General features: G+C 36.6%; 4 protein-coding genes across 5 annotated transcripts; all 4 read left to right on the top strand.

Annotated features, from left to right (window-relative positions):
- Positions 1–1,771: 1,771 nt before the first annotated feature.
- On the top strand, positions 1,772–3,082 carry LOC137738187 (metalloendoproteinase 2-MMP-like). Its single transcript, XM_068477816.1, has one exon. The coding sequence runs from the start codon at positions 1,921–1,923 to the stop codon at positions 3,064–3,066; it is 1,146 nt and encodes a 381-aa protein (XP_068333917.1). The 5' UTR covers positions 1,772–1,920; the 3' UTR covers positions 3,067–3,082.
- A 5,267-nt stretch (positions 3,083–8,349) lies between these two features.
- On the top strand, positions 8,350–10,101 carry LOC137738307 (protein JINGUBANG-like). The gene has a single exon (XM_068477945.1). It carries the CDS (start codon positions 8,624–8,626, stop codon positions 9,929–9,931), a length of 1,308 nt encoding a protein of 435 aa, XP_068334046.1. The 5' UTR covers positions 8,350–8,623; the 3' UTR covers positions 9,932–10,101.
- A 7,683-nt stretch (positions 10,102–17,784) lies between these two features.
- Positions 17,785–21,862, top strand: LOC137737251 (uncharacterized). Of its 2 annotated transcripts, none has more exons than XM_068476681.1 (7): positions 17,785–18,215; positions 18,500–18,636; positions 18,936–18,952; positions 19,080–19,639; positions 20,603–20,683; positions 21,073–21,135; positions 21,506–21,862. In XM_068476681.1, exons 1-7 carry the CDS (start codon positions 18,162–18,164, stop codon positions 21,575–21,577), a joined length of 984 nt encoding a protein of 327 aa, XP_068332782.1. In that variant the 5' UTR covers positions 17,785–18,161; the 3' UTR covers positions 21,578–21,862. The 2 variants fall into 2 exon arrangements, with proteins under 2 accessions (XP_068332782.1, XP_068332781.1); XM_068476680.1 differs by having other exon boundaries at positions 17,786–18,215; positions 18,936–18,985; positions 21,506–21,861.
- A 4,240-nt stretch (positions 21,863–26,102) lies between these two features.
- Positions 26,103–26,930, top strand: LOC137736543 (zinc finger protein 5-like). The gene has a single exon (XM_068475794.1). It carries the CDS (start codon positions 26,139–26,141, stop codon positions 26,928–26,930), a length of 792 nt encoding a protein of 263 aa, XP_068331895.1. The 5' UTR covers positions 26,103–26,138.
- Positions 26,931–27,974: the final 1,044 nt, after the last annotated feature.

Below are 27,974 nucleotides of genomic sequence, written 5' to 3'. Positions count from 1 at the left end.
AAAGTCATTACGCACTCCAAAGTATATTCTTATTCTCTCATGCGGTCTAGCTTGATTGGTTCAATGTGAAAGTAGGAGAAATTTTTAGTTATGACGGAAATACAAGTGGTACACCATGTGTTTTAATAGGAGTGGTGGGAAATTTTATTTTTTAAGTTATTAACTTTTTAGCACACATATCCCACAATTTGTATAATAAAATGTAGTGCACACATATCACACTGAAAAATCTCTCGTGAAAGTAGTATTATGCCTTTTGATACGGCGTCAGTCCCTAAATGACAAGGATTTAAGGATATAGATGTATATACACACAACGTCGAATGGCCCCCCAATTATATATGTGGTTGAACTAGCCAAATGCAAATGGCTGCTTTCTCACTTTGGTACATGTCCTAACTATATATTTGTTCAGCAAAAAAGAAAAAAAGAAGAAGGAATTTAGAAATATACATGTACTTGTCCCCCAAGACAGCACAAGAAACAGGAAACTGACCTAGGACAAGTCTTTAGTAAGATACATCTTGGTGGTGGGGTGCGGCCTTCCTTGCAAACAAATATCATAAAAAATGATAACTTTAGAAACTAGCCTTTTCCGCATATGTTTTCTCGCATACAAAAGATCTTTTTTTGTTTTATCATGCACGAATGGGGAGAATGCAATTACTCGGTGGTTTTTTCGCAATGAACGGAAGAAATTGAAAAGGGGAAAAACAAATGATCAGTTTTGGTGTGCAGATAAACAAACTCCTTAATAATGTCCAACATGCAAATGGAGAGAACCAAACTGTGCTGATTGGGACACATATATCCCAAAAGTGCAGCAGACGATAAACTAATCAAAATAAACAAAGAGACTGTTGCATGAACGACTGTTAGTAATATATGAACGTGCTACTGTAATTGAAATCGCTTTATAAAATATACAAATACGTACCAAATACTAGTTGAACAAGTTAACCTACATAAAGACCCCATAACATGATTGGCTGTGTGCGCGACCAACTGATAATATGATTGATATAGAAAGATGAATCTTCGGGGATAGGGCCAACCAGATGTACATTTCTTAATCAGTTATTTTGTTCCACGTCGACGTTTATAAGCTCAACAACATCCACAACTCCTCCTGGGGATCGATCGTTACGTGATCAGGAGTACAAAAGCAGTTCAACCCCCAACTTTGACCGTTTTTCGCTTTCAATTCGCATATCATCACTAAATTAAACGATCCAAGTCAAAACATATATCCATCTTCCATTCATTTTCCTTTTTCTTTCTATTTCTTTTTGTTTTCACACATATACTGTATCCATCATTTTAATTCTCATCAATACAAATACGTAGAATTAGATAAAAATTAATTCGGATAGCGTCACTTAATTAGGGTCATGTTGGTATTGGTTAAAATCAGTGTAGTATCGTATAAGACCAAATTATTCAAAGTTGTGCATACTTAACTTTCTTAAAAATAATGTTGAGTATTTTATCAAATTCCAGTGTATAGAGTTTTTTTATCGTCAAATCATGTTCGTTGTATTCTTAACAAATGATGTAACCATGAGCATTCGAATGCAAAATACATTATAGCATGCTAAAAAATCATATAAGAATCTACAAAGAAGCTTCTATCACGCAAGCATTCGAAGCTCCGTTTGAAACCCACACCTAAAAGAAAATAAAAATCAAACACGCAATTCAATTTACTAATTTTGATTGACAAAGACTTCTAAAGACATATTCACCAAGTTGGACAAATATTGAACCCTACACAAAGTCTTCGCCGCCCCTAACTTTTCTTGTTAATACCTCCATCTCCACTCTTACTTTCTCAAACTCCAAACTTCCCTCTTAAAATCAATCTTCAAAAACCTCACAACCACCAAAAATCCAAACAAAACAAAAAACCTAAAGTTAATCATGACGAATCTCCAATTTCCACTCCACCTTTTCGCCATTGCCCTATGCCTCTCATCACTTTCGCAAACCTCGGCTCGCTTCTTCCCCAACATCTCCTCCATCTCCATGCCATCCTACCTCGTCCCAAATGCCACCATTCCTGGTGCTTGGGACGCCTTCAAAAACTTCGGCAACTGCCACGCCGGCGAAAAAGTCGACGGCCTCGGTAAGCTCAAAAAGTACTTCAACCGCTTTGGCTACCTTCCAAATTTACCAACAGCCAACCTCACCGACGACTTCGACGACGACCTCGAAGCCGCCCTTAAAACCTACCAAACGAACTTCAACCTCAATGTCACCGGTGAGCTCGACGGCCCCACCGTCGAACACCTCGTCAAACCCCGATGCGGCAACCCCGACATAGTCAACGGCACCACCACCATGAACTCCGGAAAACCAGCGTCGTACAACGCCACCAAGTTCCATACCGTCTCTCACTACAGTTTCTTCCCCGGCACGCCCGTCTGGCCGCAGAACCGCCGCGACCTCACTTACGCTTTCGTGCCAGAGAATGAGCTCTCCGAGCCGGTAAAATCCGTGTTCGCCAGCGCCTTCCAACGGTGGTCGGAGGCGACGACGTTGACTTTTACAGAAACTACCACTTTCGACTCGGCGGACATCAAGATAGGATTCTTTAAGGGCGACCACGGCGACGGCGAGCCGTTCGACGGGGTTTTGGGGACTCTTGCGCACGCGTTCTCGCCCCCGAGCGGGAGGTTCCACTTGGACGGCGACGAGAACTGGGTCATCACCGGTGACATCAGCAAATCCTCCGTGACGTCGGCCGTTGATCTGGAGTCCGTCGCGGTGCACGAGATCGGACATCTGTTGGGGTTGGGGCACTCGTCGGTGGAGGGGGCGATTATGTACCCGACGATCGCGTCGCGGACGAAGAAGGTTGAGCTAGCAAACGACGACGTCTTGGGAATCCAGTCCCTGTACGGCGCCAATCCCAGTTACGACGGTACGACTAGTTCGTCTACGCCGTCCAACGACTCCAACCAGGCGAGGGACACGTCTGCTGCAGGGGACCACCTGGGTTCCACTCCGCGTTTGTGGGGCCCCAGTGTCGTGTTGGCAGTTGGATTCCTGTTACTATTGTTTTAGTTTTTCTCTTTAATTTCTGGTTAGGATTAGATTTACCGATTATTTATTACATTTTTTGGTTTGGATTTGGCACCGTACACAGATACAGTTGAATACAGTTAGGACGAACAGATACTGTCAGCAGTATAGTTGAATATACAGTTTTTTCATTTTTTTATAAAGAAAATTATATTTTTATTTTCTTCCACCAATATCCTTACAATGTTTGCTTGTTCGTGACTTGTCCACCGAGCCAATAATTGGTCCTCTCATTTTCAGTAACAAGGAAAAATGTTTTTCTTTGATAATATTACATCATTTAGCCCTACAAATGTTATGATTGAAGTCATTTGTTCTTTTTACGTAGTAACTTTTAAGCGTTCGAATGAATTAGAAAAAAATTGATCCGTTAATCATAAAAATATTACTTATGATCATAACTGTTAATTTCTTTAATTCATATAGATATTTAAACAATCTGATTTTTGTGCTATTATATATTCTACTTTTTCTTTAACACTATTCTTAAATTTTTGTTTAAATGAAAGCTAACACAACATAACGTTGATTTAATCAGCCCTTTTTTGAAAAAATAATAGAGATCTTTTGATATAGGCGCCTCAATTTTGCATTTTCTAGATCAAACATTCATGCATTTTAGTGATTTGATTAAACAGTTTTTTTTGTCATAATTTTGGTTCTATATGCACATTATATTGTAACAAAATTCCTATAATCTAGCATTTTGATTACACTCTCCTCTATTAGAGATAATTGTAAAAAAAAAAAAATTTAAAAAAAATTTAAAAAAAAAAGTTGGTTTGATTCAAAATTATTTTCACAATAATGCTACAATTTACCTATAAGATCCCACATAGCCCAGAGGTGTGGATCTTGTAAGCCTTATATGTATATTCCCATCTGTACCTAGCACGAGGCCTTTTGGGAGCTCACTGGCTTCGGATTCCGTAGGAACTCAAAAGTTAAGCGAGTTCGTGCGAGGTCAATCCCAGGATGGGTGACCCACTGGGAAGTTCTCGTGTGAGTTCCCAGAAACAAAACCGTGAGGGCGTGGTAGGGGCCCAAAGCAGACAATATCGTGCTACGGTGGAGTCGAGCCCGGGATGTGGTGGGGGCTCGGGCAGGGATGTGACATTAGCAATAATTATCTACGATTTAAGATATTTTCTTTCCAAAATAATTTAAAATATTTTTAAATCCCCCAAAATCAAACGTACCGAAAGAAAATTTTCTTTTAGTACTTTAAGAAAAAATAGGATTGAGAATAATATAAACGTACCAATACACAATGTGTACAAATAAAAATAATGTGACACACCCCGACCAAGATCAGGGCGTGCTGGCCATCACACGAAGGTGACGTAACCATGTGCACGTGCGGAAGCTAATAGAGTAGTAATATAAAAGTACGAATAATTAAAAACTAGCATACAAAGTACTAAGACAAGTGCTAGCATAAGTGAGATACAAATTCAGAGCAAGACTATAGCAGTCCAAAAGAAAAATTGTGACATAAGTACACCCGAATGTGACCCTACGCTGGTGAGTATCTGTCAGAAATGCCGAACAAGCCCTATGGGAAACCACCGAGACTGCTAATCAACTAGAACCTGGAGGGGCGCAAAACAAAAGCGTGAGTGGGCAAAAACAAAGCTCTTTGAAAACCATTTAGCAAAATACATTCTAACCCCTCACCGTAAAACCTGTATACTTCCCAGAAAATAAACATATATACGGATGTATAAATATGCCAAACATGCTCAAGGGTATGCCAATCATGCTCAAGAATATGCCATGTCAGAACCTCATAATGAAATGCAAGTGCTCATGTATAAATCACATCAAAAGCATAACATCTGGCAGCCGGAGTCACCTAACGTGACCTGTACGGCTGCATATAGAGCTCAAATCTCAAACTCAATAACTGAACCTACCCACGAGTCGGAACCACCTAAAGTGGTATGTACGACAGGCCTGGGTGTAATATATATGTACGCTCTAGTGCTACGATCACGTGAAGGCTGTGCGAATAATCACGGGTCACCTACGAGTCGGAACCACCTAAAGTGGTCTGTACGACAGGACTGTGCACCTAACTTGGATCCAAGCTGAGCGTGTGGTGCAGGAGGTGAACATCACGTGAAGGACTGTGCCCTACTCTGGGCGGGAGCATTAACACCGGGGGTGCAGGTTATGAGCTCTCTAAGCATCTCAAACTACTACTGAATATAAACATGCATACCACTTACCTGGCACTTACCTGTGCGTCCATGGCACCCAAAACGTATATATAAATGTATGCCACTACTAATGCATGTGATGATTCATAAACAATAATAATATGGTGCATGGCATAACGTAAATAACCCTTTTTAATCAATTTCTGGGAATATAAATGTATATAGGTATATACGGAAAACAAAAGCCCACTCACTGATAAGTGGAAGGGTCGTAGCCCCCCTGCCTCGAGTGCGAACGCTCGTCCTCGGGGTACGTGTCACCTATATGCGAAATAACTATAAAAACGTTAACTTTAAAGCACATAACCAACTTCTCGTAATAACTTCTCATACATTGCTCAAAATGGTCAAATGAATATACCAACGTGCTCTACACAACCTCAGGATCACAACCATATTTTTAGAAAAATTTTCCTCCGCCACACGCGCCGACCACGCGCAAGCACGTGCGGCGCACACGGACGGCGTCAACTGACGCCGAGAGGAATATTCCGTTATCTCTAACGGATTCCGTCAACGGCGTCAGGAATATTCCGTCAGATTTGACGGAATATTCCGTCACCTTCTCCAGCGACGTCGCCGGCGCCGGAAAACTAGAAAAATTTCAAATCGTGTTTTCTCACTCGTTTCTCAACCATTTTTCATGATTCTTGAACCAAAATGAAGCTTAGGACTTGTAGAATCACGATAGACTACTTTTAAAGCCTAAAATTCACGAGATCATACTTGTCTCAAAACTCAAAAACCGGCCAACTTTGAAACCCACGATTCCGACGTCCAATTTCGTCCAACGAGCTACTCCGATGCTCCTTAGGACCTCACTAAGACATCTAAGAGCTTCAAATTCCCAGAAACGAGCTAGATCAATGTTTGCATGAACAGTGCTCAAAACGGACATCGTCGAATCGACGTGAAAACGACGAATTTCTTACCTGAAAATGGTATGGCTGTGCTCCCCTCGACCTCACGAGCTCAACTGTGTCCTTGGTTTCCTCGATCTGTGAACGTTCGAGTGAGTGTGTGTTTGTCCGTACGTTTATGGTGAATGGGAAGGGAGAGAGAGAGACACGGGACAGAGACAGAGAAGGGCAGAGAGAGACAGTGAGTGTGAATGTGTGTGTGTGTGTGGCCCAGCACATGCCACAACACACAAAACAACCAAACAACATAACAAAAACAAACTAGGGGCAAAAAGGTCATTTCGCAAGTACGTTTTAATAATCTCGGGACGGGATGTCACATAATGTACCAATATTAACAATATCTATTAAATCAAACGTACCAAAATTGCAAATAAACGTACCAATTAATAATTTTTGTAAATTCAAACATAACTGCATATAATATATATGTAATGTATTGTACCTATTAACAATTCATCAACAACTATAATTAAAAAAACAGCAAAAATATATATAATTTCACAAAAAAATTGAAAAAACTACACAAAACTTTTATGTTGATCACCAACTATTTGAAAAAGAAAAAACCATTTGGAAAAAAAATAATATTAAATGTTTGCATAACCAAAAAAAAAAAAAAAAACTGTGATCGAAAAAATATATTTGGAAGAAGAGAAGATATAGTTTAATTACTAATATCTCCACTAAATAAGGAAAAGTGCATCATGCAGATAAAAGGATAAATTCAGAAATTATTTTAATTTAAAAAAATAGAGATGACTATTGGTCAAGGCACTTTAATCAAATTTAAAAAAGACACACATGTTTAATCTAAATGATATATACAAAAAATTGTAAGGTATTCTAATTTTCCCAAAATAATATTAATTACAATGAATGATCCCTAATCCTGGTTACATGTAATATATGACTCCTGGGCATCCCCGCAGCTGATCTTATAGGAACCTTCGATCTTAACTTATCCTTTATTTCTTCTTCAATTTTGACGAAATTAAGGGTAACTAATTTCTTTTGCATTTAGGTACAACTGGTCGTCCTCAATGAGCCAAAGTTTGGCAGCCGGTAAAGAAAATATATACCAGCGGAATCTTACAAAAAACAGTGTGAAATGATATTGATTATGTTACTTGGTCGACAAGTTCAAGAGTTTGAAAGAAGAAAAGCACTGGACCCACGTCCCCCAGATTATTCAACCTTTTCAGTTTTAGACGAGAACATATATAGATCAATCGTGCATCAGTGCAAACTAATCTAATAATCTTTTTTTGTTTTTTCAGTGAAGAATACCTTTATAAAGGTCAGCTCACACCTTCATGAGTTGATTTTAGTGTTTCTTAAGAAACAATCCAAAGCACGCTACATGTTAAAGTATAGAATACAGCCCATCTTCAAAGGATCAATTTCACATGGGATGTATATATGTCCCAACTTCTAAGCGCTTCAACCTAATCAGCTACGGACTACACAGACCCCATAATAATATAATATTGCTACTTCAGCTTTATTAAGCCTGGTTTGGTATTGAGGTGATTCTGAAAAAAAATTGGTATAAAAAAAAGCTAAGAGCTATTTTTGTGTTTGGTAAACATTCAGCTTCAGTTTTTTTTCACAGTTTTGGATGAAAAACAGCCAAAAACAAGAAGTTGCAAAACCCAGCTTTGAAAAACTGGTTTTTTTTCACATCTGTTTTACATAAAAGTTTACTAAACACTATAATACTGCTTTTTTTTTTCAAAAGCACTTTTACAAAAAAGTTTACCAAACACTCTGCTGCTTTATTTCACAGCTGCTTATTCTCACAGTACAGCATAATCAGTTTTTTTTTCAAAACACAGCAATACCAAACCAACTCTTAGCATCAGCATACAGAGCCACTGGTGTTCATCAAATCGTACGTGAACCCATAAATCCTTAACTAATTATTAGGCACGGCCGATTGATACGATAGGACATCTCACTGCCGAGGCAGATTCTCTGCCCTTCCACTTTCCTTGCTCTTCTATTTTGTGTGGTCACGATTAAATCATATCAACATTTTATATTATTTTTTTATAATAATAATAAGATAAAAAGAAATAGTAATATAAAATTTTAACATGATTTAATCCTAATCGCACAAACAAAAAGACACAAAAAGTAGAGAGCAGAGAATCTGCCCCCCTCGCTGCCATCCTACACCAGTACCTACTTTTGGTGGAAAAATCTGGCTTTCTCTTGAAATTCTATATTATATATATAATAACCTAGCGTCTCAAAAGAAGGTACTTGCACATTTCGAGACTCGATCGACAAATTAAGCTTCTCTACGTTTCAGGTCATTTCGATCTCTGTATAAGAATGTAAACTCCATCATATAGTTATAGCTGCGTTTTCTCTATTTTCCTTTTCAATATTATGGGACTTGTTCCTTTCCCCTTGCCCTGTCACACAAAAGAATCTACTGAAGAATCCTTAACCTCTAGCTCCACGACATCCGGTCTTCACTCTGTGTCATCAACCTCCTCCTCCCTATCGTCCCAGCCAAGTCTCCCTTCTGTTCCTTCTCTTACTCCATCAAAATCCAACCAATTAGAAGTACTGCGATCCCCAAGTGTCCACCACCACTGCATAGCCACCCTCCAATCCCAGTCATACATCTGTACCTTAGCCCTTTCTGGAAACTTCTTATACAGTGGCTCATCCGACGGCCGGATTACAGCGTGGAGTAGTATCCTATCACATCCTTCAAATCCACAGTACAACAAGGTGGTAGCCACTCCCAGCACTGTAAAGTCTCTGGTGGTTGTTGGGAGTGGGGACGACCGCAACAAGCTCTTATTCAGTGCTCACCAAGACCATAAAATCCGAGTCTGGAAAATCAACACGACCGACACGCATGAAAAACTAAAATGTATAGCCACACTCCCAACTCTAAATGACCGTGCCACAAGATTCTTTTTCCCCAAGAACTACGTGCAAATCCGGCGCCACAAGAAGTACACCTGGGTGCACCACGTCGACACCGTCTCCGCTCTAGCCATATCCAACGACGGGTCGTTTCTCTACTCCGTTTCATGGGACCGGACACTCAAAATATGGCGGACTTCCGATTTTAAATGCTTGGAGTCGGTGAGCAACGCCCACGACGACGCCATCAACGCCGTAACTTTATCACGTGATGGAACGTTTGTATACACGGGCTCCGCGGATAAGAAAATAAAGGTGTGGACGTGGAAGAAAGACAAGTCAATGTCAGTAAGGTTTGTTGGAATTCTAGAGAAGCACAAGTCAGCTGTGAATGCCTTGGCTTTTAACACCGACGGGTCCGTGCTGTACTCCGGTGCCTGCGACCGGTCGATTTTGGTTTGGGAAAGAGATGGTGGTGCGGACGGCGGTGGGGGGGACATGGTGGTGGTGGGTGCGTTGAGGGGACACACAAAGGCGGTATTGTGTTTGTCGGTGGTGGCAGATTTGGTGTGTAGTGGGTCGGCAGATTATAGTGTTAGGGTTTGGAGGAGATTATCGTCAGGGCTAGTTGGCGATTATCGTAACAGGAGTTATTGCTGTTTGGCTGTGTTGGAAGGTCACAGGCGGCCGGTGAAGTGTTTGACTGCAGCTGTCGATAATACTGATTCTGATTATTCTGGTGATTCTTATTTTGTTTATAGTGGCAGCTTGGATTGTTATATTAAGGTCTGGCAAATACGGGTCCCCTTTTCATAATTTGTATTTATTTAGGTTCTACAATATTTTTTTCTGGACTTTAAACAATTTTTTATTTATTTTGGTTCTACATATTATTAGAGTGAGAAAAAATCCTCATGTATATAGCTCTCCAAAGCTGTACAAAACCATCGAGAAAATAAAACTAGTACTACAAAGTTTGCGTTTGCCATTAACATATACATAATGCTGCTATTTTAATCAAACTTACTCATCACATTACTGATTACTTTTTTAAGCAAGTGATGAATTACTTGAAATTAGGTTAGAATCCATTGAACCTAATTTTTGAATAAGTGGTACAGTTTTCCTTTTCTTTGTTGTTACATGTGAAGATTCTGGAGATGGAATTTTGGGAGACAATATGATAACCCCATCTAATCAATTGATAATATTCCTCTTAAAGATAACTTATTTTACTCATGAACTTTTGGACGATGCTAAGGAAATCAACTATTTAAATCAAATTTTGTAAATTATATGACATAGTTGTTAATAATTTGATTATTATTTAAGTGTTGATTAACATGTTTATTTCTTATTAATGAAACATCCCATAATCTGTAAATTCGGTCTAAAAAATTAGTCTACCTAACATATTTACTTGATTTTTAGAAAACATGCCAAACATCCATTGCCCCATTTTCTTGAAACACCCTCATCAGCTGTCATGCACGTTGAAACACTAGCATACTACTGCACCCATATACAATGTCTTCTACTCAAAGCTTTTAATTACATGAAGAAAGCTAATTAAGCGTTTTTAAATACTTCTATATTTGATAAAGTAAAATCACCACTTTCAAAATTCAACCTAACCTTCGGTTCAACCTACCTAACGTAGGTTTAAATATTTGAAATATATTTTGCAAATGAAGAAGTCCACAATTTGTCAAATCATGAGTACGTGCGTGTTGAAAAATAATATTCGATTAGTTGTTTGAGAATGGACGGAGAAACCATTTAACCCAACACAATATCATATAATAGTAGAAAAGATTAATAATATTAATTATGCAAGTAATGCTTACGTGCCTGTTCATAACAAAGTTCCTTAAACCTTGACATTAACCTACTTCTTAACTTATTAGAGATTAATCCTATGAATATCAAATTTAAGTAACTGCAGTTTGGTGCCATATATTTTATGTTTATGAGGACAAACATTAATTAAACCTAGTGGCTCAATTATTGCTGAGTTTTATTTGTGTGTTATTGTCGCACTCTGATTTCCTTTTTCAAATCTTCTTTTTTGTTTATTTAATGTGAGAAGGAGAAAACCGGAATGGAAATCATTCCCTACTGGAAATATTTTGGGCTGAGCTCATTGCTGCATGTCTCGTCCCATGATCCCAAATTTTGGGCTATTTGGCTATGGTTTCGGACCTGTTTGAGAAGACGTTTCGAGTCAGCCGACAAAGAAGTAAAAACGAAGTATGGTGTGAAGTCAACAAGTGGTTTGACTTTTTATTCCTTTTCGTTTCGGTTCCTAGTTGCTTTCTAGTCACACTCTACGTTATCATCTCTACCACACAACAATCATGTCCAACTTTAACCCACATTCTCATTGCACCGCAAATTCCTCTCTTCTGTCCTAAAGATAGAGATGAGGAATGAAACTAGTTAGTCCCCACCTCCAAATCTACCAAGAAAAATTTCCTCATAAGCAAAGAAAAATGAAGTAAAGAGACAAAAAAGATGAATACCTCTGTGCTGGTGCAATCTTACATAAGAGATTATACTCGTGAGAGAAATTTGACTAGTGTGGGATAACTCATAATATGGACCGGAGCATATGATCGTTGGCCCCTTAATAATTGAATTTTTGGCTAAGTAATCATAACAGTCATAAATCTCTGTCCATTTTATGAAATAGTCCATTTTATAACTTCCGTTTTTCCTCCCTTGTAGAAATTATTCTATTTAGTCCGTTGATGAGGGTGAATATAATAACGGGTAAGAATAAACCAGAAATGCATGGTTCAAAGCTCTATTTTTAATCAAAACTATAGTCCTTTGGTTTAACTGGTTTTGAAGTTTAACAAAAAAAAGAAAGAATTACCTAGGGCTGGAGTAAATTTGTTGTGGAGCCCGACATGGTGGCTGCCGGGTCTTTACTTTTTGAGAAATGCTAGGGGGACTCTTTGTAAGATGAGACTCTTTATGACTCTTTGTCATTTCATGTTTTTGCCACAATGTTTTATATGTTGGAACAAGAATTGATATTAAACTGTGAAGCATCAGAGAGTCCATAAAAAATCTCACGTCTGAGAGAGCCCCATAACATTTCTCTAACCTTTATGCAGTATTCTACTCCATGGCTCCCCCAAATTTATGAAAAGGATTAAATTTGATTCCAAAGAGTATGACTTTTTGGGTTGGCCCAGGAAATGGAATCATAATCATAGCCGTGGCAAAGTAACTAAATGTATGGACATGATGATCACCTTCTTCTTGTAGCTCTGGAAGATTTTAAATTCAGCAAAAATTTATGTAGCTTATATGAACAGTCGATTAATGAGCCTCACATGCTGATGCTTCCCCTTCTATATATGGCTTAGCCAAAATTCTTGTACATTCTTGCTCTTCAATCATTTTTGTGAAGTTCGTCTTAAATCTCTGTAATTTAATAAAACGTGGTTAATTGCATTGTAGAACCTAATTAACCCTTACACCAAATGTTTTGCTTAATTAAGTTTCCCCCTTCAACTTTGTAGAAGTTCGTAGCTAGCAAGCAGAAAGAAAAGGAAACAAAAGGTACTTAAGTATCTGGTCACTTTTTATCAATGAGATGACAGAAGAACTGGCCTCAATCAGGAGCTGAAATCATCACCTTGAGCTATTAATCTCGATCTGTTTCATCCAGCTCCTTTCAATTGCTTAATTATCTTCAGCTTCCTATGGTCCTAACCATAATCATTCAGTTTTGTAATTATTCTCATCGCAATCAACATTTCATGATTAGGGAAAAAACGACAATTAATATATATTAGATAAAATCCAGTGATTCAGTCATTTTATCTGCCTTTTAACCAGTCCTTCTCATTTCTGTAACTCTACCTTCATTGTACATATGAAACTTTGTTTTCTAACCGTATACGGATCATAATCATATAGGAGCAAATTATGCCCAATATGTAATAGAACTTATACAACGTAGATATATTGAATCGAATTGGAATGTAATAATTTGTAGCAGATATCTAATAAAAGGCAAATATATAGAAAATTAAGTAATTAAAGGCTGGTTGAATAACCATTTTCTTTTTCTTTTTCAGTTTTTTATTTTTGTGCGCTTTCACTACAAAAAGAAACGACTTAGGAGACAAAAAGAATTCATGTCTTAAGGACAACGTTCGTTGCGAAGCAATTAAGGCGACTGACTTCCGTCGGGTAAACTTGGTCGCGCAAAAGCTGTCCTAAGATATGTTTGCCGACAGATACAAATATTCGTCGGGCAAGATGCAGCCTCTTCATATCCACCCAATAAATATCTAGACCAACAAATATGTAGTCTGGGTTAACGGATATTCATTCAATAGAGCGTTCAGGAGAGGCGATGTTGTGGTCTCAGTAGAGCACCCTTGTCTGGTGGTCTTGGTAGCACACCTTGGTCTAGTGGTCTCAGTAGAGCATCCTGGTCTGGTGGTCTCAGTGGAGCACCCTTGTATGGTACAACACCGACCACTAGAGAGTAGGCCATTAGAGAGCTAATCATTTGGAAGAGATGGTCTATCATGTGTCAAAGAGTCTCCTCCATCCAACAACATTGACCTGGTCCTAAGTCAAAGAGTCTTCCCTCATAATGATGACATGGCAAGAGTGGAGCCGAGTCATTCCAAAAACCCGCGTTAACAAATTACTTTTGAAAGGGAAAATATCTACCAACAAAAAAAAAATAAAATAAAAAAAAATTAAGGAACAATATAAAAAAAATTACTTCACAAGCACAAGGCTACCAATGTCCAATTAATTAAGTAATGTTTCCATCTTAAAAAAATAATAATAATAATTAACAGAAAAAGAGGCAAAAGATTGTAAAGGTAAAAACACAAGCATATTTCTCTGGTGCCCAACTCTCCCTCTCTCTCTTATCTGTACAGTAAAAAACACCGCCTCTCTTTTAGCCTTTTAGGTGGTCGAAGTACAATACAACAAAGGGTTATTAGATCAAAAACTTTCTGGAGTTTCGGAGAGAGAAAGTCGACAGTGTGATGGTATAGCATTGTGATAATTACCTATCCATGTGGAACAACAAGTAATATTAGCCATCAAATTTTCTCTTTAAATCTCTTCACTCCCTTCAACGCAAAAATAAATAAATAAAACACAATAACCACAACAAGCTCAGCAATAATCATCATGTCTTCTTCTCCCCTCTTCCTCTCATCATTAACCCCTCCTCACTCTTATCATCATCACCAGTGCTCCTCCTTAAACCACCCACCAAGACCGCTCTCCACCTCCAACTCCACTCAAAGAAAGCGAAAGAAGAAAGCCAGAGAGAGATCAGACGACTACTAGATTGAGAAGATATCGGTTCACTCAAGAAGAAGAAACCCTAGGGTGCTCTCTCCCCTGATCTTCTTCTTGGATCGATATAGACTAGCAGCAGATTTTGATGTTAGTTTCTTTCTTCTTTTGAGATCTCTTGGGGAATTGAAGCGTTGTGGTCCGATTGTTTGCTAGATCAAGCAAATCTCTACGCAAGGTTGAAAGTTTTCTCTATATGAACGATGGATTGCTTTTAATTTGTTGGTCTCTTAATTGGATTTGTAAGGGTTAGTCATATATATATATATATATGTATGTATGTATGTATGTATGTTTTGAGCTTTAAAGTTTGGTTGATTGAATAACTAATATACCATATGTTGTGTTGTGTGCTGCTTATGCTGTAAAAGAATATTATGTACGTTCTCTCTCAATTTCTCTCTCGATCGATCTCTTCCTACAAATGAATATTGTGATTCTATGAATCTATGGTTGTTATTTGTCACCTGTGGATGCTAGTGGATTCAATTTTCGAGAGAGCTGTATCGTATGCCTGCACATCCATCGAGTGATCATATAAGCTCGATCTGCAATATATTGATTACATTAGGGTTTGTTACTTGTTCTTCGTTTAGGGGCCTCAAAGTATATTAATCAAATTTGTTTTCTGACCTAATACTTGGACTGGAAACCATGAATGGTTTGATTGGCTTAATTAGTCGATCCTTATTAATTTTGATTCATCGAATTTCCATCTCTACATATTTACAGAGAAAAGGAGAATCATGAATGGCTCACTTGATTTCCACATTTTAGACCTCTAAATCTCAATATAGATCCTAGCACAGTTTACATTTATACTTAAGGAAGTATTAATCATTAATTAGGATTCTTAATCATGACATTTTTTGAAGGACTGACCATATGCCTTCTATTTCTAGCTTACATTTTCTCCATATAGTACAGCATGATGGTGATGATGATGATGATGTGACTCCATGCACATGCATCTAACGCTAGCTTATATATATCTAGTTAAGTTCTACAAGCCGATCGATGACTGCATGCATGATGTCATGATTCCTTTCCTCATGGTTGTTGCTTTCCGGTGATGATCATATAACTGCGTCATGATATGATCATCAATTAGTGTGAGCCAAATAGTTTTGCTAACTAGTTAATTGGAATCATTTTATTACATACGGTCATCCTGTTGCGTTAATGAGTCCGAAGAGTGGAAACGGGAGAACTCTAATAGAGTTATAAAAACTGAAAATATGACTTTAATCTCTCAAATTCAAAATTTTTCATATAAAATTCGACATATTTTTTTACTGAAAAAAAAAAAACCTAGTGACTAGGACCCACCTAAGTGAATTCATTAATTACATATTACTTTACATATTTTACATTTTTAGATGCCTAAAATGCCCCTATTGCATATTTGATGTGCATAATTAATTCTATGCAGATTGTAAGAAGAGAGTTAATGATTTTGCAAAAAGAAAAATAAGACATTAATGTTAAAATATTCATTGCATATTAATATCAAATATGAGAATTGTTGGCTTAATTCTATGTATCTGGCATTATGAGTTTATATATATATATATATATATATACAAAAAAAAAAACTAATATATGCAATAATACATAAAAAAAAAAAAAGTAATTTACCTACCATGTACAAAAATGTTATTTGATTCAAAATGTGTATAAATATGTGTGTGTGTGTGTGTGTGTATTTATATATTAGACCAAATTAATTAATTTACCTACCTACCATTTGAAATGTTCATTTCCAATTATGCGAAATATTGTATACCAACAACAAAATATTTTATAAACTTAGGAATTGGATCATGCTTTTGATTTTATCTTTTACCTACAAACAATCATGTACATATTACTTTATATATTTTTACCAAAAAAGGTCCCTAATAGGCTAATATATGTAATAATACACGAAAAATAATTTACCTACCATGTATACAAAAATGTTATTTGTCGGTGACTATTTAATATGAGAGTGTCTCAAACATCGTGCCAAACAAGGTCTTATAGTATTGTGTAATGTGATGTAAAAAGTTTAAGTTAAATCTTATTCGACTCCGTCTCTTTATATATTCTCATATTTTGTGTGACTGGAAGTCACACATTAGAGGGAGCTCATTACAATACAAGTGTTGTGCTGCTAGGCGAAGCGGTGGAGTGTTGCACCCTATATGGGGAGAGTCCAGTAGCTGAAAGCATACACAATCGAACTCTAAATGATTGTTTTATACGTTACCAATGATTTGATGTGCACTTTTTCATAATTAAGAAGACAGTCTCGTAAACTTGCAATTAAGTGATTTAACTAAGGTTAAATGAACGAACAATATTCGAGTACCAATTAAAATGCTAGAAAGCGATAGAACAGAGAGACATACTTTCACAGTAAAAATTCTCGTTGCATGAAAACTCTTCTTTGCGTACTCTAACATTGAAGTTTCTCCTGATAATTGAGTTGTGTTTTGACGTTGAGTTGGGCTTTGTATGTTTATGGTGGGCTTTTATATTCATGAAGCCCGATGAGACTACCGGCCCTTAATGCAACAAATTTATATGTAATTTCTGGTTTTGATTTTTTTTTTTAGTACAACCTTATATTTTTACACTAAGAAAAATAGGAGTTTGGTTAAGCCATATAATAGACAACCTAATTTGATATTAAATTCGCAATCCACGATATTTGAATCGAAGACCTCTCACTTACAAATAAAGATCGTAGTAATAAGTGGCTTGATTTGTGGTTTTATTTTTAGGGATTAAAAAAAAATCATGTTGTAAGTATAATTATGTCTCTTGCAAATTTGCAACTTAATTACAAAAAATAAGATAATTATTTAACTATTTACCAAAGTATGACAAAAAAAAAAAGGCTATTTACCAAAGAAAACACGGTCCTCTACTTTCCTTGCATTTCTTATAATTTGTGCGCGTATAAATATTTTTTTTAGGACTTTTTAGTCAAAATGTTAAATGGTTCTTAAGTTTTGCATAACTGTTCACTTTAGTCACTGAGATTTGAAATCAATAGAAGTGGTATTTGTGTTTGTTCACCGTCAATCATTTTGATCATTTCTTGAAAATCTTCATTGAATAATAAAATGATAAAAATACCTTAATTTTTATCAAATCATTTGACTCTTATTTAAAAAAAAAATTTAAATCAAAATAATTGATGATAAACAAACTTAAAACTATTTTTATTATGCCAATCTAAAGATTTTTTTCGCTAAAAAGGACATTTTCAATTTTTAATTTTAAGCCTTTCATTTGAAAAGGGGTCAAAACACTGAAAAAGGTGGTTTTGATTTGTGGAAGGAAAAAAGCTTGAGACTTAGAGTGCGCCAGTAATCAGACGGCTCGTATTGGCCGATCAATAACAACACCCATCTCTCTCTGATTTTCGCGACTCCGGCCTTTTGATATTCCTCTGCAACGCTGCGTCATCGTTTTCGATTCATTTCGAATTTTTCGACCCAAAAAACACCAATCTCTCTCTCTCTCTCTCTCTCTCTAACCCTAATTGCTCCCCAGACGTCGCAGACAACCAGGCGCTTATCAATCAATCTCCCCGAGCTTCGCTTTGCCTGGCATCGGCTATCGGATTAGGGTTTCTGCGGCGGTGATGCCTTGTAGTAAAAGCTTGATTAGCCGATTGATTACCTAGGGTTTCTGATTTGAAACTATGTCAGGGAATTCGAGGGGCCGAGTCACCATAACGCTTGGGCGCGGTGGTCAGGTATCCAGTTTCTCATTTTCTCCTGTACAAAAGTGAGACCTGTACATGTGTATGTTTGTGTCTATGTGTGTATATATGTATGAATATGTATATTGGGGGATTTATAGAACTAAATAAGCACACTTTTTGAGTTAGTGAAGAGAAAGTATAGAAACATGAAGTAAAGTAATTAAATTTTATGCGTTTACTTGATTATATATCAACAATTGATTAGAGTTTGAAGTTTTTTTCTTCCTGGTTTTCTTGTTCTTGAAAGTGTAATGACTTGTATCACCATTTGACAGGTGGTGAAGAGGTCTGTTTCGGGGTCTTCATTAGCTGATCATATACCTGCGGCTGGGGCCAAGCGTTCTGTTAGAGATAGGTTAGGAGGTAATGTAGACGGTGCTTTGTCACACGGAAGCCTACACAGCAATAAACGGTGTGACCCTTGTTACTTATAAAGTTAAATTTTATCTGCTGCTGAAATCTACCGTTGCTTTGGAATATTGTCATGTCTGACTCAGTGGTTGTGTTCCTATAGATTATACTACTGATATGAAATTGAATAACATGCCTATCGAGTTAAATTGAAATGTTGGTATAAGTTGCAAAATTTGTGTATGAGTTGGAAACAGAGCTAAAGGGATTTCATATGTTTAGTTCTTACATCCAATGTGTCAGAAATTCCCTGAACAAGTCAAATTTTCAAAATAATTTATCATCATACCTTTTTTGCAGCCAGCGAGGAGACAATGGTAGGTCAAGTATGAGTTCCAATGGTTATGATGGTAATAAGCTTACTCCGGAGCAATTGAAAAATTGCTGCAGTACTGTATTTCTGAATTAATTTCCTTTTTCTAACCTTTGCTTTAAATCTCCAAGATGCACACATTGGTAAAGGTGATCTTCGAATTAAACTCATGCAAAAAAATGCGTTTAGACGAGCTCAGAGTGATGATGATCATAGGCACGGGGACCTCCGTGAAAAGCTGTCAAAGGCAGTTCAGCGCCCTGTTACTGGCCATGACCCACGTCAGCTCCATTCCGAAATAAAAGAGACTAGCTTTATGGGCCGAATTCCTTCTTCAAGGGCAGATGATTTACCTCGTGTGGATTCATTAAGAAATTCTTATTCCCCTTGGACACTGGACCATATAAGACGAAGATCCCCAGATAGAGTTGTAGTCACTTCGAGGGGTCTCTCCCCTCCGAGGAATCCCAAAGAATTGCAGAGAAGGCCAGTAAGTAGGGCATTTGATGATGTCAGATCGGTTCCATATATGAGCAAAGATGTTCTAAATGCTACAAGGCCTGCGAGTACAACTCCTTTCATGTCCAGTTCTCCATTGCCTCCTGTATCTGCGAAGCCTGTGGCCCCACCCCCACCTCATTTGAGCCAAATTCCTCCTCTGAGCAGCATTGTACAGAAAAGTTCATATGTGGTACATGCTACTTGCCTTTCGCTATTTTCTTCAATTGTATATCCAATTCCAAATATGCTCTGCATTTGTAGCTGTATGTAATAGTAACTGAATTGAATGTCTAAGAATAAACTCTTTAAACTTGTCTATGCTTATAGGGCCAAATTGTGTTTTCAGCAATGCTGATCTTATCATCATCATTTTCATGCCTGTATCAAAGCTCCCTCCCTCCCCCTCCCCCTCCCCCCAAAACACACTCACACAAAATTAGAACCTTTTCTATCTTTCATGATGCAAAAACTTGCTCTGCCTGCATGATAAAGAAAACAGTGGTTAGGCAGTTTGTCAAGATTAGATAGATTAAGTGACTCAATTTCTTGCTGAAATTAGATCATTGAATTTGGAGAGGTAAGTTTGTTTAAAATACAAAAACCTATTAAAAGTTGGTGTTGTTTTCTAGAAAATTGGTCCATCACCATAAAAGCTATTTGTTAGTTTACAGTCTGAAATACTGACAAAACTACCAAGAGAACAAAATGGAATTTGTTAGTCCACGCCCTTATGTTGCCATGCATTTGGAGGATGAGTAATCATTGTACGTGGTTTTAGATGTAGAGGTCCAGTCAGGCCATAAATTCGAAGCAGATACCAGTTTAAAGAGTTTGTGGTATGTTTTTGAAAACCACCAAAATATTCACTAGTAGTTGTAAGGTTAAAATTCTTAACGACATGAGAAATTGCACCATGCTTGTGTCTCACCTGTGCCTATGGCAGCTATTTTTTAACCTTGGTTCCTGGAAGCAGTAGGAAATTAAGTACTTTTCTATGGCTGTATTTGAATGTTTTTATGCTCTGTAACTATAATTACCTAAACGTTGGCTATGTATTAAACTACATATTCTTCAGTCTGTATGTTTCAAATTTGGATTGATATCCACGTCAGTTTATGGACTTAGGAACTTTCTGGGTGTTTGGTGTTTGCAGAGTGATGAACAACAGACTGTAGATGGCTTGCTACATGCGCTGGGGTTGGGAAAATATGCCATTATTTTTAAGGCTGAGGAAGTATGTTGCTTCATATCGTTGTTTTCTAATTATTTCTTTGGTTACATTAACCCAAAATTCATGAGCATTTGGCCTGTAGTTTTATAATTTATCTAATGCATTTTTTTCCGTTCCTAAGTTTATAGATTGTTTTGCATTCAGTGAAACCCTTTTTTGTTTCTTCGGCATCACACTTTTTATGCATAGCGCCGCTCGTTTTATAAGCATTGTTTCTAAACCATATGAGTGAAACAGCACGTGCTTCTAAAAAAATGTTTGGAAGTGTTTTAACCTTTATAAGACTTGCCCAGATAGCTAACTTTTGGAGTTTGGGTGCTAGCTGTGGACATAAATAAGTTAATAGCTTCTCTCGGATTCAACTTATAATTGATATATCTGATCTTACACAGATTGATATGACTGCATTGAAGCAGATGGGAGAATATGACCTCAAAGAGCTGGGAATACCTATGGTACTTGCCATTCCCCAGTATTTTATTATTTTTTTTTTCACTTTTCTTGTTAGTTTACTTTTAAATGATGTCCAATTCAGGTGTTTTATGGGTTTTGTTTAATCCTACTTTATTAGTTTTCCGAGTAGCATTGTGTTGCATGCATTGTACTATCTAGGAAAGTGTCTTATTGTGGTACTTGTTCAAATCCCCACTTTTATGTGGATCAACCTGGCACCTTGTCAGCAGTCTGGGTGCATGTCTGTGTTTTGCCTTGTGACCTTTGCATGTGGGTTGTGAATGTATTAGAGGTTCTCGTTTTAGAATACAGAGGTAACCTGCTCGAAATATAATGCATTGATGGTTCTTATGAAGATCGATTTTGTTGCAGGGACCTAGGAAGAAGCTTATTCTTGCCCTCCTGCCTCGTTCCAAGCGGCCATCAACTACAAATATACGTTGAAAACCAAGATATTTTGGGGCCATCAGTTACTGTTAGGTGATTGAAAGCGCATATTAGAGAGCTCCTTTCTTTATGAAATGATCATAATGTACTTGCTCACAATCGGGGTGTTATAAACTGGCCCTTCAACCAGTTGCCACATTTTTGGATTAGAGATCGTTGTTGGTTTATATAGTAATAGATGGTACCAGAAAATTTTTGAGATGTAGAATGATTTGTCCCTTGCTCCTTTTCCCCTTTTAATTGGAAAATTCGATTGCTTTAAAGTTTTCACCAACAACTTGTCTGCTTAAATTTCTGGAATTTTATGTAAATGATCTTTCAAAATGTGGTTGTTGTTTTATACTTTCGCTCATAAGTTCGTTTTACTATAAATACGTGGAAATTTTTATTAAAATTCAATTGCTTTTTGGAAAGAAAAAAAAAAGAAAGAAAAACTTCAAATTGCTTCTCCTAGGAGCGTTTTTATGATCTGCATGCACATTTAATTTTTGCGTACTATACATTGTTAGAAGCGATTTTGATTGTCAAAATGCAATTTCAACGTTTCCAAAGTAGTGACATACCCAAAGCAATTAGAATGCTGTTGCAGTTCAAGGTGCAGAGTATCAGAAGCTGTGAGAGACTTTAAAATAAGAAACTCCAAGTTAGATATTCAAATGCCCCAAGTAATTTAGTTTTGGCTTCCGTCTATCCTAATCATATACATGCCAAGCACCTGGAAGTTGCACGCGTTATGTAAAGACGAATTATTGCATATTATATACACATACATAGGATGTCGGCAGTACCCAGCTCTGTGCCTAAACCTACTCTTTCAGATTAATATTTGGACTTGGATAACCTGCGGCTGAAAAAAGGCCAGAAGTCAACCTTTTACTTGATGAAAGTTGGAGTTTTACCATAATGTTAGTTGTTATTATAGAGTAGCCGACCAAATCTCTTATAAGCACATACAAGGTCTATTCTTCCTCCGATATGGAATTCACTCTCTACACGCATTCTCATATGTAACGAATTTTCAAGTCTATAAATAGTCGTTGGGTGTCGCACATGAGACAACCTGTTATGATACCATAAAAAAAGTTAGGTGGGAGTAGCCCAATATCTTATAAGCACCTACAACATTGATTGTTTCTCTGATGTGAGATTCACTCTCAACATGACTACTCTAAAAGCATATTTAAAATACATATTTATAAAGGAATGTACCAAAACAAAAAATAATACCTATTTCTGCTAGTGCATATTCTACTGCTCATTATTTTGATGAAAGTTCAAATCATATGAAGTTTCTTCTATCACTATCAGTACTGGTTTTTCTTCGAACCCTAATGCAAAATTAACTAGGAATACAATTAATAGTTTAAAATGATAAAGGCACGTGTTTATACTGTTGTGGTCCACTTATATGAAGATAAGTTTCCCCACACCTGGCTCTTTCCTTGAAATGACTAAGGCGGCATCAGTTTGGACACATGCTTGTTGCTTCCCAATTGCCCATTACTTTCATGAACTATGTCCAAGTAATGGTTGAATTAATTATTACATGAAAATATGGGTGACAAATTTCTAACCAAAAGGCACTTAATCTCTAATGCATTGGTTAATTTGTTTATGCAGCAGATAGCCACGCAACTTCCTTTGTACTCCGGAGGCTTTTGGATTCAAATTCAGTTGTACCAGCTATAGAAAGTCTTGTACGTAATCATGTGTATACATTGGATGGCACAAATCTTTCTTATTAACAGAGTTAAAAAGATGAGAAGAACTTTTATGCAACTGAAACATCAGTTGGTACGAATCATATGCTATTATTAACTTTTTCATATAACAATGTGTAAATACCTTTAATTAGTGTATTTCCGTCAGCATGACATCCTGAGTCTATGGAAAAATTTCTCCTCAAGGGACAAACATCCAATCCAATTAACTACATATATAAACTGTCACTCTCTCATTTAACTTTAGTAGTTCTGATCTTTAATTAAACAGGTAATCCATATATTATTTCTCATGACGAACTACTTGGCCTCAGTCAATTTTGGTTTTCTTTGTAGATTAATAAGATAAGAGAGAATATTAGTTTGGGAAATAGTCCAGAAGGGGAAGCAAAGCAATATAGGGTAGTGGATGGAAATAGGTTTTTTTTTAATAGGGTGGTTTAGGGGCCACCATTTGTGATCATATATCAAGTTTAAAAATATGAATCGAATTATGGACAAATCAAATGGAATTATATGAAATCAACCATTCAAAACCAACCCACCATCTCTATATGGTCTGATTTTTATTCCTCAAACGATTGAAAATGATTTGATGACAGCATGTCTGGTTGGAATTGTGAATTCTTCTCCCAAAAGCAGGAAAAAAGATTTGAAATTTAGAGAAAGAGAATATGGCTCTTTTGATTAAGTACACCGATATATTTTAGATTAAGAGGAGAGAAAGTTCGGTTAAACTACATAATGTACAACATAATTTAGTATCGAATCGTCATCTACGAATTCAAACCTAAGATATCTCACTTACAAGTAGGAAGGAATACCCCAAACTGTAATACTAAGTAACAAGAGAACACGATTTTAGAGAGAGAGAGAGAGAGAGAGAGTGTGGAAAGAAATAGAAGGAGTGAGAATTTGATGAGCATGAGAAAAATATCATTTGGTGGAAGAAGTCCACCATGAACAAGATCTCAAGTAAATACAACGGAATAACAACACAATATAAGTTTATAAAATCTGTGTAACCCAAAGCTACAAAATCTGGGGTCCAAACAGAACACCTGTCCACCCCAAATGCTTCTCTTAATTCATAAAAATAATATTTAGATGATGACTTGCTTCACCACATACGCTTTTTGGGTATGAAAAATTAGGGTTTTGCCTGCTCTAACAAGATATGCCCAGATCTCATCCAAGACCCTAATTAGTATATATGCTGACCTCATTGCCCACTTCTTAAATATTCCCTTTGTTTAGCAACTAATCTGCCTTGCTATGTTCCTATTAAGTATATATTAATTCAGAAACATGGTCAAAATACACATATTTTAATTGTGTTTGTTGGTTCAGGATAATCATTCTAATTACCAAGAAGCTTCATTTTAGTGCTGATTAATCACAAAGCTACAGATCCCAAAATTGTATATTAATTACATTATTGGTTTCCTGGGGTGGATGGGACTGGGCACCAACACCTGTAAAATAAACTATATTTTAATGCTCTTTTTTTTTTTATTTTTAAATATTATGATTTGGGTTCTTTGGTAGATGACAATACATGAATCCACTCATGACTCATTAAGTCGTTGTAACATAATCTAAGATATGCATTTGAGTACAGTGAAAAAGATTTTGTTGGTTGTTGCAAAGTTAACCTCCTGTTTCTTTTAAAAATTCCCATCTTTCTTTGACTTTTGTTAATTAGATGCAGTTAATTATGTTCTCAGTAACTTTAAGCATGGAATAAAGGTTTTTAAAGGACTTTTTAGCTAAAGTGGTATTTGAAATTCATATAATTCTTTACTTTGATATCTGATATTAAAAATCGATATAAGTTATTCATTCTCGAAAAGATTTGCCATTTCAACGAATCACGTGCAATTAACCCTTGCTTCATAGTTTTGTGTTTGTTCACCGTCAATCATTTTAGTATTTCTATGAAAAATCTCATTCAAATAGAAAAACAAGTGAAGGGGTTGATTGGACAAAAAGTACCCTCAATTTAATAGAGATTTTTCATAGAAAAACCAAATGATTGACGGTGGACAAACTTAAGGATCACTTCTATCGGTTTTAATGTCAAGGACCAAAGTGAGAAGTTATGTCAATCTTTGGACCATTTTGGCTAAAACAAAACATTTTTAAAACGCCTCAGGTGGGGTTTTTATTTTTTTATTTTTTTAGTAAACCAAGTGGGGGTTTATGATGGCATGTTTTATATATTCTAAGTGCTATAATTATATCACATTAATTATGGTTTAATGAATAAACACTTGAACATAGCTCAATTGATTACGCAATATATCTTTCTTATATGCCAAAATTTTAAAATCGCTCTCCCCAATGTTCAAAAATTCAATTAAAAAATTTCTCGAATAAATAAATAAATAGATTATTTCATCTTAACAATGAAACCGCACATAAATTAGTCAGAACCAAACAAATAGACTTCTTTCTTGCTTAACAATGCAAACGTACAGTATGAATCCTTTGATGATGATATTGGAGAAAAGTTCCATACTTTTTCAAGTGTGCATCTACTTCTACTGTTCTACATCTAACTTAATTTGAAAGGGATTAAAAAACTGATATTTGCATGAGACGGCTTCTCCGATCTGACTTTTCTTTTTTCTGTCTTTTTTATTGGCGCCTGGTGTGCATTTCTTAATACCATCATGAACATTAAAAAAATCAATATAATTTGAGATGCAGTGCATCGTTGGAACCCATAGAGTTTACTATAAAAGGAAGAGAACCCAAACAACTAATCCCTACAAAACAACCACTCAAAATATCTTCTTCCTATATTTTTCCTCCCCCACATTACAAAATTAGAAATGCAATCGGAAACCTATTCCGCAGGATCTTGTGTTGAGAAGAAGCTCAGGCTTTTCGGGTTTGAACTGAATCCACTTAGGAATGAAGAAACCTCCATCAAAGGAGGAGGGTCATCAGCAGAAGGTGGTGGGGATGAAAGTGTAAATTCATCAAACTCTGTCTCACATCCGATAAAATTGGAACGATCTAGAGAGAATGAGAAGAGCTCAACAAGTGAACCAGATGACAAGAAATTCGAGTGCCAATATTGCTTCAAGGAGTTTGCAAATTCACAAGCACTCGGTGGACATCAAAATGCACACAAAAAGGAGAGAATGAAGAAGAAAAGGCTCCAGCTTCAAGCCAGAAAAGCCAGCATCAACTGTTACCTCCAGCCTTTCCAAACCTTCCACCACCAGGGTTCTACAGCGGCACCGTCGTGGTTCTACGACCCTTCCTCGTATCTCAGTTCTGACCATCCATTCACCCTTAACGAAGAGTCCCAGATCAGTTTCATCCCGTTCGATCAAAATTATGGGTCGTCGAGCGGGTCCCACTCCAAGGTTTCCAATTGGTATTCCATGCCACCTCAGCAGCAGTTTCCTCCTTCCCAGACAGGAGAACAAGATCATCTTACAAACCCTAATAAGTTTACGTTGACGCAAACGGACAGGTCGGGAGAAAGCAGGCCTGTCGTCTTCACGCCTTCCCCTTTGTCTGCTTCGACTAATCAGAGCTGTAAGCCGTTGGATCTTCAGTTAGGGCTCGGCTCGCCGGCGAAGATTCAGAGATCGTCTAGAAGTGAGGTTTAGCATGGTTGTTCATTACAAACGCTGCCATTTCTTCTCCAGTAGTTTGAGATTTTTTTATTTTTACTTTAACATCTTCCAACTTGAAACAAAGAAAAAAATATATGGATTGCATTATATATATAGTTTGCTGACAATTGTTTTGTACTGTATTAGCAGTTGAATACTAACTCAAAATTTAAATTCAGATTTCTTGTGTACGTGGATATATAACCGGATTTACACTTCATTCTGTTCTCAAGTTCTAATGTTAAATGACTTTTTTCTTATCGTTTAAATTTGATATGTTGATATGGAGAAAATTATATGTTCTTTATTTGTTATGTGCGTGCTATATATATGTTTTCTTTTTCTTTCTGAAATCCAGATTAGCATCCCTAAAACAGATCTAATTTTTCAAAAAAAAAACCCTAATTTGTGTAAAAGTGAAAGTTGATTGTAGTCACTTTATATCCGACTCAATTTTCTTTATATGACTCGAGGAGTCAACTAATTACAAGAATTATTTTCTTTTATATTCAAGTGTGATGAACTAGGTCTTAATCTAATAATACTTCTTTTCCATCGCTAGAAGTTCTTCATCTCCGTTAATGATAACACAGCAAAAACAAACAAACAAAAATCGTGAGCCCCACAGTAATTTCTTTCAACAAAAATAAAAAACTTCGAAGTGAAATATTTCGAATAGCATAACAAAAAAAAAATTTAGCGCGATTTTTTGGTGTTTTCGCAATTCTCTCATTTTACAAAACGTCTATTTCTCTAACAGCCCTATGAAGTATATCAATTGCCGTCTATGTACAATATTATAGCGTGTGGACTAGTGACATCGCATGTTTGTTTATTACACCAAAAAAAATTCTAAACAACTAGGTTAATGTATGATAATTTGTAATTTTTTTCTTCTAATTTATTGGTTTTGACCCATTCCAGTATACTCATAATACTCTAGAAAGGATCTTGAATTCAGATCATGGAATATATGGATATTATAATAAACAAAGAACACTGCTTAGTCGTCTACTAATTAAGTAATTAAAAACACTT

Source organism: Pyrus communis, chromosome 6 (genome assembly GCF_963583255.1).
Source record: "Pyrus communis chromosome 6, drPyrComm1.1, whole genome shotgun sequence".
NCBI lineage: Eukaryota > Viridiplantae > Streptophyta > Magnoliopsida > Rosales > Rosaceae > Pyrus > Pyrus communis.
The sequence above is the reverse complement of the archived record's forward strand: the minus strand, read 5'-3'. Positions and strand labels throughout refer to the sequence as shown.

Coding starts and splice junctions, on each gene's coding strand:
- LOC137738187 (XM_068477816.1), top strand. CDS start 1,921: ATGACGAATCTCCAATTTCCACTCCACCTTTTCGCCATTGCCCTATGC.
- LOC137738307 (XM_068477945.1), top strand. CDS start 8,624: ATGGGACTTGTTCCTTTCCCCTTGCCCTGTCACACAAAAGAATCTACT.
- LOC137737251 (XM_068476680.1), top strand. CDS start 18,162: ATGTCAGGGAATTCGAGGGGCCGAGTCACCATAACGCTTGGGCGCGGT. Junction 18,637..18,935: donor AGCCTACACAGCAATAAACG/GTGTGACCCTTG, acceptor CCTTTTTTGCAG/CCAGCGAGGAGACAATGGTA. Junction 21,136..21,505: donor AAGAGCTGGGAATACCTATG/GTACTTGCCATT, acceptor ATTTTGTTGCAG/GGACCTAGGAAGAAGCTTAT.
- LOC137736543 (XM_068475794.1), top strand. CDS start 26,139: ATGCAATCGGAAACCTATTCCGCAGGATCTTGTGTTGAGAAGAAGCTC.